We start from the raw sequence: 14,918 nt of genomic DNA, 5'->3' as shown, positions 1-14,918 counted from the left end.
CCTGCCAGCTCCCTTCCTGCTTTTGTTTCCCTGGGAAGCGGCTCAGGTGAGAGGCGCCCGCCTGCCCGGGGAGGGCCTGGGGGCAGGTGGAGGGCAGGGGGAGGGCAGCTCCCTGGCAAGCTGCCTGCTGCGGCCCTGCAGGCTGTGTTCCAACCCTGGGAGCCTTGGGAGCCAGCCTGCCCTTCTTCAGAACCAGAGGTGGGGAGAAAGCACCCAGTAAGAAAGTGTAGGGTGGCCGCCTGGAACCTGCTCCCACTGGGCAGCAGAGGCCGCCCGGCCGGGTCAGCACCTCCCAGCTCAGGGAGGTGGGCAAGGAGGACGGGGAGGAGGGGCTTCAGGGGGAGCCTGGTGGGGCTGTGTACATTCTCGGTGGGGGCAGGGGGACAGGAATGCAGAGAGTCTGCGAGGCAACATCTACATCAGGAGAGGACATCCTGCATGAAAGAGGCCCTGGGGGGTTAAGCCTCAGCCTCAAGAAGAAGAGTTCCCCCAGCCTGAGGACGACTCCAGGGAGGGTCACAAAGTCCAAACTAAGCTACTCTTTCCTTCCTGGTCCCCAGTGCTCCCCGTCACCCCGGGCCCAGTGCACAGGGCCTGGCCTGCCCCCTAACGCTGCCCCTCTGTCCCCTGTCTAGGGGGCATGCGGCCGGCAGGCCTCCCTGGACCCGGTCCCATGCCTGCAGACCCCCAGAGCCCTGGTTCTCACAGCAGGTACCAGAGAGCAATTGGGCTCTTTTGTTCAAATGCACATCCCAGGGACGCTCAGGGATGCTGCCTAACTTGGGCCCCAGGAATCAGCGTTATCACGAGAACCCCAGGGGTTCTGACATCAGTGTCTCCTTGAGACACGCTCTGATGACACAGGTGACCCTTGCATCCCGGCTGGCCCTCCCTCACAGCTGGCCACCCCCCCACCCACCGCCTCAGCTGCCATCAGAATCCTGTGGAATGCTGGTCTCTCTTCCCACGCATCCATCTAAATGCCGCACCCCATGAGGTGTTCTGGAATTGCCGCCTTTGTTTATTTCATTTTTAAATTTAAAAAATTATTGTTAATTAATTTATATGGCTTCAATGGGTCTTCGTTGCGGCAGGCAGGATTTTGATCTTAGCTGCAGCATATGGACCCTCAGGTGGGGGCCTCTGAGATCTAGTTCCCTGACAGGGATAGAACCCGCTGCACTGGGAGCGAGGGGTCTTAGCCGCTGGACCATCAGGGATGTCCCCCCTTTAAGTGCCCCCTTGTCCTCCCCCATCCTTCCCCCCAGGCCCACCCCATGGTACTGCCTTGAAGTCCTCGTGGGCCTGAGAGCTCCACCAGAGACCCCGTCTTACTCAACTCTGCACCCCCAGGCACGCTCTGGATGCCCCTTTCTGACCTGGGGGGCCGCGTGTGGGGACAGCTGCCCCCAGGCCCACCCAAGGCTCCCTTACCTTCTCCAGGGCCCGTGGTGACGTTGGCTTCAATCTCAGGCCCGTAGGTGAAGGTCTTGGCTCTGATGCGGAACCTGTAGGTCATCCCCTCCGCCAGGTCCTTCACCTTCAGCCACAGGGGGCTGCTGCCCTTCACGTCCACCGTCACGATCTTACTGACCCCTGGGGAGGAAGCATGTGGCCTGTGAGAGCCACAGGCCCTGGTGGGGGAGGCTGTCGGGGAGGGAATGGTCAGCGCTGGCCAGGGGCTGCACCCCCTGGAGTCAGGCTGGGACCGGCACCCTTGACCACATGGAGTGTTTCCAAGACCGTTCTCAGAACAGAGTCCTGTAGCCTGTCCTCAAGAATATATACATTTATGCTGCCTGCTGGTCTGCGGAGTGAAAAACTATAGTGTCCTTTAGCATCTGGAGGGAAAAATCAACTATCTCGTTTAATTTAACCATCGTACCTCACACATTGGTTCCCCCACATCCCATCCCTTAGAAATCACATTCCAAGGACCATCTTTCAGGAAGTGCTTCTGTAAAGACACCGCCATCCGGAGCTGGAGGGGACACATGTGTGGCTGTACCCACAGCCCAGGACAACCTCAGATCCGGCCCGGCTCCCTCCCTCCACAGTGCCAGCGAGAGCTGGGGGCTCACGTGGCCCTCCATCAGCCACATCCACCAGGCTCTTCAGGGCCAAAGTGAGGACGCTACGGCGCCCCGAATCTTAGCTACTAGAGGGGAGGCTGGGACGGTCTCCAGGAGGTGAGAGTTTGTGCTCTGCGCCTCCCATGTCAAAGTCCTCCTGAGCGTCAGCCTCTCCGGGACCTGGTTTCATCTCCCACACCCACCGAGGAGCTGGTCACCCCAGGAGACAGACTTCGCAGCCAGCAGGCTGGCCTCAGAGTGCAGGGCTGGCCCCGGGTTCTCCGGGCACGTCTCCTGCCCTGGCTTCAGTTTGTGCTAACGAATGAGGGTATCGACAGCATCTTAGGCAGGTACTACGAGGTGGAAGAAAATAACCGAGCACCTGGCTGGGGGGCGGGAATGAAGTCCTGATGGACAGATCGGTGGGTGCTCCAGGGGGGCTTCCCGAAGGGGTCACGAGCCTGTGGGGTCACGGGGTGGATGTGCCCTGAGACCTGGGACATGCAGTCCTGGGTACACGCCCCTCGACTTGCCGGAGCAAACTCCTCACTGGCCTGGGTCTTGGTTTTCCCTACAGGGAGGTAGGGGTGCTGCGTCCTTGTTCCCTGCATCTTAGCGAGGCCTGTTTGCTGTCGACCAGAGTCTGGGGCTGAGGCGAGAGCAGGGTGCAGGCTCACTGCTGACCCAGCTGGGCACCGTCTCACTAGCCCAGGCAGTTCCCATCAGTGGGCTGTCAAGGGCAGATGGGAGTCTGGAAGGCCTCGGAGGCGCCACGTGGTCCAGACGCCACTGGGCTGAGCGACAAGCAGGCGAAGGGTCCACACTTCTCCGGGTGTGGACCCCCCTAGACACAGCCCCGAGAGCCCGTCTGGCCCGTGTCTAGCCCCCAAGACCTCTGTCCTCTCCTTCCTTCCGTGGGAGGAATGGCTCCTTTCCTGGGTCCCACACCTGACCACTCCTCCTCCTGGGGCCCTCCAGGCCCTGGGGAGCTGCTGACATGCAGGTGGGGGGTGGGAAGACTGAGGGCCAGTGTTCCCTGGGCTGATCCAGAAGGGCTCAGCTCCCAGGGCTCAGCCTTGTTCTGGTCGGGCTCTGCGGTCTGGGAGGGGTGGCCAGCCACACACCCAAGGCCTCACTGGGCCCTGGAACTGGGCACAGGCCTCCCGGGGCACAGTCTCCTTCCTGCCTTTCTGACTCTGCAGCAGTGATTTCAGCTGTGGTGGGGCAGCCCCTGGGGGGCCTGGGAGGTGGGCAGGGTCCTGTCCAGGGCCTGGAGGGAGGTGTAGGGCAGGGGTTGTGGGGATAGCTCTGAGCATTGCTCACAGGACCAGGGCTCAGGGCAGCAGGGGGCAACCTGCAGAGCCAGGGGCTGGAGCCGAGGCTCCCAGAGAGCAGCGGGGTGCAGTGACCCCCCCAGGCCTCTGCACCTGCCCAGGGAGAGGCCCCAAGGCTTTGATCAGAGTCTCAGAGGGGTTCCTGACCCCACGAAAGGCAGAGAAGAACTAACTCAGGGTCAGGTGAGTCCCTAAGGCTGAGGGATCACACGTAGGATGGAACCTTGGGGGATGGTCCATCTTTATTTTTAGCCTTTTTTTTGTTGTTGTTTAATTTTTATTCTTTAAAAAATATATTTATTTATTGGGCTGTGGGCTGTGATTCATTTGAAAAGACCCTGATGCTGGGAAAGATTGAAGGCGGGAGGAGAAGGGGATGACAGAGGATGAGATGGTTGGATGGCATCACCAACTTGATGCACATGAGTTTGAGCAAGCTCCGGGAGTTGGTGATGGACAGGGAGGCCTGGCGTGCTGCAGTCCATGGGGTCGCAGTTCAGTCAGACTGAACTAAACTGACAGTTCTTCGTTGTGGCATGCAGAATCTCAGTTGCTGCCAGTGGCCTCTTAGTTTCAGCGTGTGGGATCTAGTTCCCCGGCCAGGGACGGAACCCGTGGTCCCCGCACTGGGAGCACTCTTAACTGCTGGACCCCAGGGAAGGCCCCTGGTCCGTCTCCATGATCCATCTCGGGATGCCGTATTTTGCCCAGGTGTTTTTCCTTCTTCCCCATTTCTATCTGCTGACGGGGAGAACATACTTAACAATTCTCTCCTAGAACTCAGGAGGCCGGGGCTGCTGCTCCAGTTTGCTCTCCACTTGCTGCTGTTTGACCTTGGCCCTGCCCCATCCCTGCCCTGCCTGTCTCCAGTTTATACTGGGACTGTATAAACTGTGGGAGAGGCTCATCGCTTGGACTCTGCATAGTGACGATGGAGGGGAACCATGCAGAGGGCAGGTTTGGGGAGCCCTGCTGGAAGGGGGCTGCACTCACCATCCACGGGGGTGCAGGGCTCGTACACCAGCCGGTAGCCCTCCAGGACGCCGTTGGGGAACTCCGGGGCCCCCCAGGACACGTTCACGGAGGTGGTGGTCAGCTCGCTGAACCTGACGGAGCTGGGAGCGCTGGGGGCTGGAGGGAGAGAGCAGAGGGGCTTTGTTTCCTCCCTTCTGGAAGTTCAGAGCCCTGGGTCTGGTTCTGAGGAACCAGCAGGGGCGTGTGGATCCCTGGACAAACAAGAAAGCGGGATTTCATGCAAGAGAGGGCAGGAGGGGTCGCTAGAGGGCACCGGGCCCCTCCCCTCCCTGCTGACATCCTTAGCGCTCTTCTCAATGTCAGGGTCCAAGTACTAGGAGAAAACAGGATTTTGTTTTCAGAAAGTTGGAGAACTCAGGCTTCCTCCTGATAATTGGCCCTGAGAGCAGGACCCCTGGGGTCGCTGCGGTGGAGGCGGGGGAGGGGGTGGTAGTGCCAGATCATGTTCTGCCTTCCCTGGGGGCAGGGGGGGTGCCTGGGCCTCAGAGCATCAGGTGGGCATTAAACAACCAGCCTTGCCATGGACATGGCCTCTCTCTTGTCCTGGGGCCCCAGGGATTATGGCCAAGAGACACCATGCTGGCTGAAGCAGCGGAACCAGGACCTGTCAACTCTCTGGAAGATATTTTCTTGGCCTGAGAACCCGAGCCTGAAACAATAGGAGGGGAGAGGCCTGAGGGGGAGGACAGAGAGGAAGCGAGGGAAGCGTCCAGCCTGCAGCATCCCGAGCTGGCTCCGGGGGGCGGGGGTACGGGGTACAGCCAGGCTATTATTGTCCAGCGCCACCTCCCCACCGAGCCGGGGCTGATCCTGTCGGCTTCCGCTCGGCCCGGGAGGCAGCGTCAGTGAGCCGTCTGTGAAGTGGGGAGGTCAGGTCTACAGGCCCTTCCTGCCTCCGCTCTGCGCGAGGGATGTGAGGCAGAACACTCCGTTTCGGTGACGGAAGCATTCAGGCTCCCGGGGGTCCGCATCCGGCCAATGACACTGACAGAGTGTGGTGCGGCCAGGCAGACAGACCCCCGGGAGCCTGGCGGAGGAAGGAGTATCCCTGGAGCCAGAGCCGGAACCCGAGGAGGACAATACTTGGCAACAGACTCCTCGGGGTCTCGCTGTCTCTTTAAGAGAAAGATGATGGACAGAAGGGGAAGCAGCAGCTTGAGAAAGAGGCGAGGTTAGGCCCAAAGGCTTGTATTCAAATCCACGGGAAGGAAACTCCACGGCAGGCAAAGGAGGGGACTGAAGCGGTGAAGACAGCCCAGGACTAGCTCAGACATCCGGGGCTCCAGCCTCTCCTCCCCACCCCGCCCCCACCCTGCACCGACCAGTGGGGGACCGTGGGGGAGAAGCCTCACTTCCCGGGTCACCTGTGCTCATCGTGAAACGGGCCCATCCGGGGGTTCCGACAAGATCAGGTGCATGCTACTGCCTGAGAAGGCGCATGAGTGTGTGTTCGTGCTAAGTCACTTCAGTCGTGTCCGACTCTTTGTGACCCCGTGGACTGTAGCCTGCCAGGCTCCTCTGTCCAAGGGGTTCTCCAGGCAAGAATACTGGAGCAGGTTGCCATGCCCTCCTCCAGGGGATCTTCCCGACGCAGGGGTGGAACCCGCATCTCTTACATCTCCTGCATTGGCAGGAGGGTCCTTTACCCCTAGCGCCACCTGGGAACAGCAGCTCAAGTGGCAGTGATGCCGTCTAGAGGGGTGCCCTGCATGTGTGGGCTGCAGGGCTCGCACCCCGCCCGCTCCTCCCCTGGGCTCCCCTGCAGCTTCCTAAAGGACCTCCCTGCCCCCATAAGCCTGTCCTCTATTCAGCAGCCAGAGCCATCTTTCAAAAACATAAGCCAGATCCTGTGGCCCAGCTGCTTATCCCCACCAATGGCTGCCCGTCATGCTTAGAATTAATGCCGGACTTTCTTCCGAGGCCCCCAGGCCCTCTACCCTCTGACTCTCACTCCCGGTCTCTCAAGCCTCCCGGCCTGCGCTCTGGCCTCTTGGCCCCTCCAGCCTCCAGGCCTCGGCACCTGCTGGTCCCTGGACTCGGAACACCCCCCGCCTCCAGGACTTCCCGTGACCGGCCTTGTCTTCCCACTGAAATCTCAACCCGGATTTGAGTCAGCCACTCAGCTGGGCCTCTACAGGCCAACCTCTCCAAAGCCATCTGTCCACCCCTTGCCTCTGCCCTGAGACCGCTCACACCGCCTGCCACCCGAGGTTAATTCCTCTAGATGCTTGTAACCAGCCGACTCCCCTGCTAGGAGGAGGGGACCTCATCAGGTTCCTTCGCTGTTGTGTCCCCCGCATCTAGCACAGCGCGGGCCCAGGGAAGGCGCTCAGTAAGTGAACAGTGGCATGATCAGAGCTGGGGAGATAAAAGCAAGTCGGGTGGGAGCAAGGCAGGGAGCAGAAGGGGACTGGCTGGGCGAGGACTGACTGTCGGCAAGGAGGGCTTCCGTGGGAAGATAAGGGGAGGAAGGGCTAGATGCAGGGGGCCTGGCCAAGGCTTCCTGGGGATAGCGCCTCTCTTATTCTTTTTTTTAAAATGATGTGTTTATTTATTCGGCTATGCTGGGTCTTGGCTGTGCCACTCAGGGTCTTTGATCTTTTTGGGGGTGTGCAGAATCTTTAGTTGCGGCACGTGGGATCTAGTTCCCTGACCAGGGATCGAACTCAGGCCCCCTGCATTGGGAGCGTGGAGTTATGGCCACTGGACCATCAAGGAAGTCCCAGCGCGTCTCTTCTGAGCACTCACGTCCAGGCCCCTCTGGGCGGCCGTGCTCTGCCACTCTGGAGGGCATACCCTGGGGCCTGGGGACCCAGCTCCCATCGCTCAGCTGCCTCCTCCCGCCCATGAGCCCAGGTGCCAGGTGGGCCCCCTCGTCTCCCCATCTGCCCCTCCAGCCTCTCCCCCACCTGCTTGCTGGGTCTGGCCCCGGGTGGGGGTGCTCCGAGGCCCGTCCCCCGCGGCGTTGAAGGCTGCCACGCTGACCATGTAGGCCGTGTAGCCTGTCAGGTTCTTGAGCTTGACGCTGTTCTCGGCCAGGAAAAGCGTCTTCACCCGCTCGGTGAGGTTACGCCGCTGGGCCTCCCAGAAATAGATCTGTGGGCACAGAGGTGGCAGAGTGAGGGAGGCCATGACCCAGCTTCCCCCTTCCCCTGCCTGATCCCAGGGTCGCAGCACACCTCCGCTCGAACTATCCCCAGGCCTGGACGGCAGGTGAGTCACCCAGGAAATAGTACTGTTCTTGTTGTTCAGTCGCTCAGTCGTGTCTGACTCTTTGCGACCCCATGGCCTGTACCCTGCCAGGCTCCTCTGTCCATGGGATTCTCCAGGCAAGAATACTGGAGTGGGTTGCCATTCCCTCCTCCAGGGGATCTTCCTGATCCAGGGATGGAACCCATGTCTCCTGCATTGGCAGGCGGGTTCTGCCTAGGAAGAACCCTGGGAAGCCTAGGATATAGGAGTATTTAAGAGCTGCTTTACAAACCCTGGTGGCTCAGAGGTAAAACATCTGCCTGCAATGCGGGAGACCTGGGTTCGATCCCTGGGTTGGGAAGATCCCCTGGAGAAGGAAATGGCAACCCACTCCAGTATTCTTGCCTGGAGAATCCCATGGACAGAGGAGCCTGGTGGGCTACAGTCCATGGGGTCGCAAAGAGTCGGACACGACTGAGCGGCTTCACTCACTTTTACAAACCCTTCCAGAACCTTCGTTTTCACAGCCAATCCTTCAGTCCCTGCTAGACCGTAAACCCCATGAGGGCACAGAGCCCGAGTCTGTTGATGGCAGGCACATAAGCCCTCAGAATAGTCACTGTAGGTATAAACCAATTCTGTTCTGAGGATCCAGAGTGCAGGGCAGGTAGACTCCACCCCAGGGAAGAGGTGGGTTCAAGGGCCAACCCATCGGCACCACCTGGGAGCTGTCCAGGGCTGCAGGGCCTGGGTGAGCTGCTGGCACACAGCAGTTTGCACAGCCCACGGTAGAAGTGGGCACGCCTGGGCTGACCCCAGGGTACCGCTGACTCGGGCAGGTGACTTCCCTAAGCTGCAGGGAAGCTGCATAACTTCTGTATAGCCTCTGTATAGCCGAGGTCAAGGTCACCCACTTCCTAGGACCAGCGTGATGGAGAGGAAAGAAGGAAGACACAAGAGGCCACAGGCAGTTTTAGTCCAGGAGCACAGCAGTTCCCCAGCGCTTACAATTACATGGATCTGAAGTGCCTGGGTCCACTTCTACAAGGATTTGCTTTCAACAGATCAGTCAACAGGGTCGGCGGTGGGTTGTATTGGCAGATACAGAGAGCCATCTATGAAACAATCCCCTGAGGATTCCGAGGAAGGGCTCTACTTCGTATTAACCGGGAGTTGAGAATCCCAGGGACGGGGGAGCCTGGTGGGCTGCCGTCTATGGGGTCGCAGAGTCAGACACGACTGAAGCGACTTAGCAGCAGCAGCAGCAGCAGGGTTCGCTAGTGGCGAATGAGGCCATGCATCCTTCCCTAGTTTCAGAACTCTGCGACCAGAGCACGGGGAACGCAGGGAGCCCGAGGCCGCAGGGATTAGAGGGCATTTGGCACCACCTGCTGGCCAAAGGCGTTTCTGCATGCTCTGGACTCAATTTCTCAGTTTGCCTGGAGAAAGCTCATAAAAGTGAGAAAAAGCTAATAAAACTGTCCCTGCCCGGCATGTGTGAACTGGCAGTTAGGATGCCTCAGTGCTACAAAATCCTTGTTATTTTTCTAACCCCTCCCTTTTTCTTTCTTTTTCCAGTCTTCTGACATGGGTAGATGTGTGGGAGTTGAGATAGTTCCTCATTGAATCACTCGTTCATGGGTTCACTGTTTGGAAAAAATAAATGAACCCTCTTGGAGTGGATTCAAGAGAGACGGGGAAGAGGCAAGGGGGACAGACGTTTTGGGGGAGGGTTTATGCTAGAAAGGGGCCAACCGGAAAAATGGCTGAAGCCAACGTGAGGTCAGGAAGAGGCGTTCGAAAGATGGAACACGTTTCAGAGCAAGAAAAGTGAAGATGCAGGAGAGGGGGTGCCGGTTGCTGGCATCACGTTCTTGGCACAGGGGAGGGGGGTCCAGGACCCAAGCCACCTCACATCCATAAATGGGCACCCTCTGCAGGTGGGTCTGACTCGCGTATACTGAATCCAGCAGACTTCTGTTAGATGACGATTCAATGTCATTTGTGCAAAACAGCCCAGGGACCTGAGCCTTGAGCACCCCAGCAGGTGGCACACGGCCCGGTTGCTGTGCAGGCCGGAGGTGGCCAGGTGTCTGCAAGGAAATGGCTCCCGGGAGCGCCCACATCTTTGGCTCCCTTGTGTCTTAAGCACTCAGAATCATGCCTGGCACACCTGTTGGTGATCAATAACTATTTGCTGATGGATAAACACTGTCTGTAGACGGGAACAGGCGCGGGAATGAATTATGGTCACTACTTTCTATCTCTTATTCTCAATTCCAGGCCCGCTTTTTACAACTGGAGTATAATTGCTCTACACCGCTGTGTTAGTTTCTGCTGTCCAACCATGAGGGTCAGCTACATGTGAACGTACATCCCCTCCCTCTTGGAGCTCCCTGCCACTGACCCCTTCCCAACCCTCGAGGTCATCACAGACCACCGGGTCCCTGCCCCTTCTGGCTTCATCACAGGCGTCTTCAGCCTCAGTTAAGTCAGGTCCAAGCCCACACGCCACATCGCTGGCTGTCGCTGGAGGAAAGTCACACTTTCAGTTCACGGGCATGGCCTCCAGTGGCCGGTAACCGTGCTACACTGGTCTGGTCCACCTACTGCAATATCGCACCTCGCGGCTCCATGCCTCTCCTTCCCATCCCCGCTCCTAGCTTCGGGCCCTTCAGAGAGCACCAGAAGCCATCCTGGGAGACTCCAGACGCTCCCTTCGCCACCTGGACCACCTCCCTCGCTGTGTCCCTACCTTCTGCCTCCCTCCTGCAGCTCCCTACTGAGATGACCCCACCTTCCTGCCCTAAATCCCAGCCCCTGTCACCTCTTCCAGGGCATCACCCACCACAGCTTCCTCTCGTCCCCGAATCACGAAATTCTTCCTCTTTCCAGAACTGTTTTTATCAGCACACACACGAGTTATTCCTCCCATCTTAAAACCGCCTCTGTTGACTGTCTTTTTCCAGCCTCTACTGTATTTCGTCACTTTTCTCTAAAGCAAAACTCCTCAAAAGGGATGTCACCACTGGCTGCCTCTCCTCATTCTCTCTCGAACCCACTCCAAGCAGGCATCCCCTGCCCCGAACTTGTTATCAGAGTCACCTGTGAACTTGGCCTGTTTAATGTAATCATTCAGGGCTCTGGAAACTCCTGTAAAGGGCCAGGTAAGAAATATTTCAGGCTTTGCAGGCCCCACGGTCTCTGTGGAAGTTATTCAACTCTGCCTTGTGACTTGAAAGGAGCCAAAAGTGATCTGTAAACAAATGGGTGTGGCTGTGTGCCAATAAAACTTTATTTATAAAAACAAGTTGTGGGCGGGATTAGGCCCATGGGCTGTGGTCTGCCCATCCCTGAATCACTGCCTCCTAGGTCTCTTCTTGCTTGAGCTCTCAGGAGGGTTGGCGCATCTGCTTCCTCTCTCCTGAAAGCACAGTCTTCACGTGGGTTTTGAGAATTCGATCACTTACTTTGGTCCTGGGGCTCAGTTTTCAGACGTCTGGTGTTCACTATCTAACCGTGTCTAATCTCCAGGCTTTCGGTACCATCTGTGTGCTGAAGGCGCTCACCACTCACACCTCCAGCCTGGAACTTCTCCCCTGGACTCCGCACCCGTGTGTCCAGCTCCCTTCAGTGTTTCCCCGTGGACATCCAACAAGCGTCTCGAGCCTCCTCCTCTGGCCCCCTCCACCTTCACTGCCTCCTTTTTTCCTGCTCTGTAACTGGAAGCTCCAGTATCCAACTGCTTGGAAATCCTTGCTGCTTTTCCTCCTGTCACATTCCACGATCAGCTCATCAGCAAATTCTGCTGGCTCTGCCCTCCGTGTGGAACCAAGAGCAAACGCTTCTCACAGCTACTGCTTGGTCTAAACCCCCATCACCTGGCGATGCCGCCAGCTCTTCGTGGTTTTGCACTTGCCCCGACGCAGACTCCCTTCAACGCAGCAGCCAGTACAAGCTTCAAAAACCCAGGTCACCCAGGTCCGTCTTCTGTCCCCAAGCCCCCCATGGCCGTCATCTCATTCAGCCAAAGCTCAGAGGGCTCCAGGTAATGCACTCCGTCATGCTGGGTCTCTCTGCTGGGCGTTGTGTGAGCCTAGCACCCACTGAACCCAGGGCCTTTGCTCGTCAGTCCCCTTGTTCCGGAACACTCTTCTCTCAGATCCACACGATTCACACCTGGCTCGTCTTCATCTTTGCTCACGTGGCAGCTTCTCATTAAGTCTTCTCCCGAAGACCCTGTTTAAAGTCCCAAACGTGCCCCTTAACCTGCTTCACTCACCACCAGCTGGAGCTGCTCCTTGCTTTGTGCGTCACTAGCCTTCCTCCCCTGCAGTTTAAGCTCACGCTGTCTCTGATTTAATCTCAGTATCGGGAACGCAGCGGGCACAAAATAACTACTCAATAAACACGCGTTCCTGAAAAGGCCAGCTGCACCGACCTGCCTGCCCCCACACACGTCACAGCTCACCCTGGCCTGACCACTGGCTGGTGGTGTGAGCTCATGGTTGACGTTAAGGCCGACGAGCATGGACGTTAATGCAGGGCTTGTTATTGTTGTTTAGTCACTCAGTCGTGTCTGGTCTTTGCGATCCCATGGACTGCAGCCTACCAGGTTCCTCTGTCCATGCAATTCTCCAGGCATGAGTACTGGAGTGGGTTGCCATTTCCTTCTTCAGGGGATCTCCCCAATGCAGGAATCAAGCCCATGTCTCTTGCACTGGCAGGCAGATTCTTTACCACCAGGGAAGTCCTAATGCAGGTCTCAGAGGCGGCAATTCTCTTTCCCTCATCAGCGTCCTTGCTTGGTTGTGATGTTCCCCTGAGCACGTGGACCTCTGCGGTGTGATGCACCACGCCTGGGCACCCACACATTTCCGGGGACCGTGCATTAACTGGAGGTGTTCACATCTCCCCAGCCTGGTGTCTGCCAAGCTAGAGCAGGCCCCGCCAGGCTCCTCTGTCGTCCCTGGGGAGGCATATGCTAGGGGCGCAATATTTAGTTCTCCCAGCTGGCGCTGCTCAGGAGCGTCATCCATCTTCAGAGCATCCTTGGTGAGACGTCTCTCCTTTTTGCTCCCGCCTTCTTCACCCCACACAGAGCCAGACTCCTATATGTGGGGTCTCCAAGAGCCGTGGGACCCAGCAAGGCCCCTGCCTTTGTGGAAACTCAAGTTTCTGCCTGTGCGACCAGGGCTGAACCAAGACGCTCCTGGTGGCTCCCATCCTCGCCACCTTGCCGCTACACTGGACTGCCCTCTGGAGCAACAAACCACTGCCAGGAATCAGAGCGGCACCGGACGCTGGCGTGGGAGCCAGGCTTCAGACACGGCCACAGGCTGAGTGTCCAGCCAAGCAGCACATCGTTATTGCCATTACTGCTGCCACCTCCTCCAGAGGCTGGTGGTTCAGACGGTAAAGAATCTGCCTGCAATGAGGGAGACCTGGGCTGGGAAAATCCCTGGAGGAGGGCAAGGCTCCCCACTCCAGTATTCGTGCCTGGAGAATCCACGTGGACAGAGGAGCCTGGCAGGCTATAGTCCATGGGGTCGCAAAGAGTCGGACACAACTGAGCGACTAAGCACATCCGAGTGGCTGTGTGCCCAGTGCTTCCTCCCCACCCCCTACAGGGTGAGGGCCAGCAGACCTGGAGTTTGATGCTCTGCTGCCAGATTTTTTGGTGAGCCACTAACTTGGTGACTCACCAAGTGAGCCTCATTGAGCCACTAACTTGGGACTCAGTTTCCTCATCTGTGCAATGGGTACAATCATTATACTCTACCAGTTTTAACAGGCTTTCAGGAGTCTTAAGCTAACACTGAAATATTAGTTGCTTAGTCATGTCCAACTCTTTGTGACCCCGTGGACTCTACCCTGCCAGGGTCCTCTGTCCATGGGATTCTCCAGGTACGAATACTGGAGTGGGTTGCCATTTCCTTCTCCAGGGTATCTTCCCGACCCAGGGATCGAACCAGGTCTCCTGCCTTGCAGGTGGATTCTTTACCATCTGAGCGACCAGGGAAGTTCTAAAGGGCTTAGCAGATACCAGAGACAAATAGAATCCTGTCATAACATGCGTCATTGTCTAAAATCTAGAAATAACTTTAAACAGAGATTTCCAAGACCTTGTCAGTGGTTCTTCACTAACTGGCCATTCAGTTAGCATACATACTGTAACTAGAGTTGGCCAAATAACCACTTCAAGGGGTCTCACACTGGCTTTGGGAGCTGGTGGGCTGGGCAAGGGTTGTAGAAGCTGTGGGGATGGTACAAGCTGGGGTGTGGCCCGAGTTTCTAGCATCTGAGTGCCGCCTGCCCCGGGGACGCCGGGAGGATGGGTAGCGTTTTGCTCCAGCTGCGTGTATTTCAGTGGGTTGGATGCAAACAGCCAAGAGAGCCAGTGTAGACCCAGGACCTCTGCCCCTCACCACACCTGGGTCCCTCCCAAGCCCTGCCGGACCCTGTGTCCCCTGGACCCCCTTCCCTGCCCAAGCACCCCTACCTTGTAGCCCTGGATGTCCCCGTTCTGGCTCTCCAACGGGGGCGGCTCCCACGTCACGTCCAGCTGTGTGGCCGTGGGGCCATGGACGGCCACGTTGCGGGGCGCTGCCGTGGGCACTGGGGGGCGAGAGGGGAACCGAGTGTGCAGGGGGCCCCCAGGGAGGAGGCGCTGGGCCGGGCTGGGCCCCAAGATCCCAGACCCCCTCCTGCTGGGCTTCTCGGGGCGGGGGAGGACCGGAGAGGGAGGGGGCTGGAAGCGCAGCAGTGCTCACCTGCCTCCCCGACAAAGACCTCGTGCGGGGGGCTGGAGGGCCCCTCACCCACGGCGTTGTACACGCTCATGCGGATCTCGTAGCGCCGGTGCTTGTTCAGGTCTGGGGGTGACAGTCGGAGAGTAGAGAGACACAGAGCTCACGTCATGGAGGGCGGAGGCTGCAGGGGGCTGAGATGACGCTCCCCTGCGAGCCTGGACCCCAGAGCGCAGGCCCAGGAAAGGACAGGGAATAGCTGGGGGGGCGGCCCCTGCGGTGGGGGATGCCTTGGCTCATCCCTGGGACCCCGAATAGGATGCGACCATCCCGGAGGCTTTTAGGATCGAAAGGGGCACTACTGACATTCACGCTGGGACAACAGGTGTGAATGCCGCGCCGGGTCACAGGCCGCTTCTTCCTGGCCTGTCCTGGTACCCTGGTTACAGGGCTGCCAGGTTCCCAGCTCGTCCCACCCCCCCGCTCCCCCCCAGTCTCCCTAAACCAGGCCGCTTCTTCCCGGCCTGTCCTAGTAC

The 14,918-nt window shown here is 58.3% G+C and overlaps 1 protein-coding gene across 2 annotated transcripts in view; it reads right to left on the bottom strand.

The window, feature by feature from the left end:
- Window positions 1-14,918, bottom strand: part of SDK2 (sidekick cell adhesion molecule 2) — a 264,962-nt gene that overhangs the window by 20,713 nt on the left and 229,331 nt on the right. For both annotated transcript variants that reach the window (XM_070774156.1, XM_070774157.1), the window contains 5 exons: window positions 14,407-14,508; window positions 14,136-14,251; window positions 7,351-7,537; window positions 4,400-4,537; window positions 1,435-1,596 (listed from right to left, as the gene is read on the bottom strand). In XM_070774156.1, the coding sequence (XP_070630257.1) occupies window positions 1,435-1,596; window positions 4,400-4,537; window positions 7,351-7,537; window positions 14,136-14,251; window positions 14,407-14,508 (705 nt within the window). The remainder of the gene's footprint in view (window positions 1-1,434; window positions 1,597-4,399; window positions 4,538-7,350; window positions 7,538-14,135; window positions 14,252-14,406; window positions 14,509-14,918) is intronic.

The sequence above is a fragment of the Bos indicus genome, chromosome 19 (assembly GCF_029378745.1).
Source record: "Bos indicus isolate NIAB-ARS_2022 breed Sahiwal x Tharparkar chromosome 19, NIAB-ARS_B.indTharparkar_mat_pri_1.0, whole genome shotgun sequence".
In the NCBI taxonomy this organism is placed as follows: domain Eukaryota; kingdom Metazoa; phylum Chordata; class Mammalia; order Artiodactyla; family Bovidae; genus Bos; species Bos indicus.
Note: the sequence above shows the minus strand (reverse complement) of the source record. Positions and strands in the feature narration are given on the sequence as shown.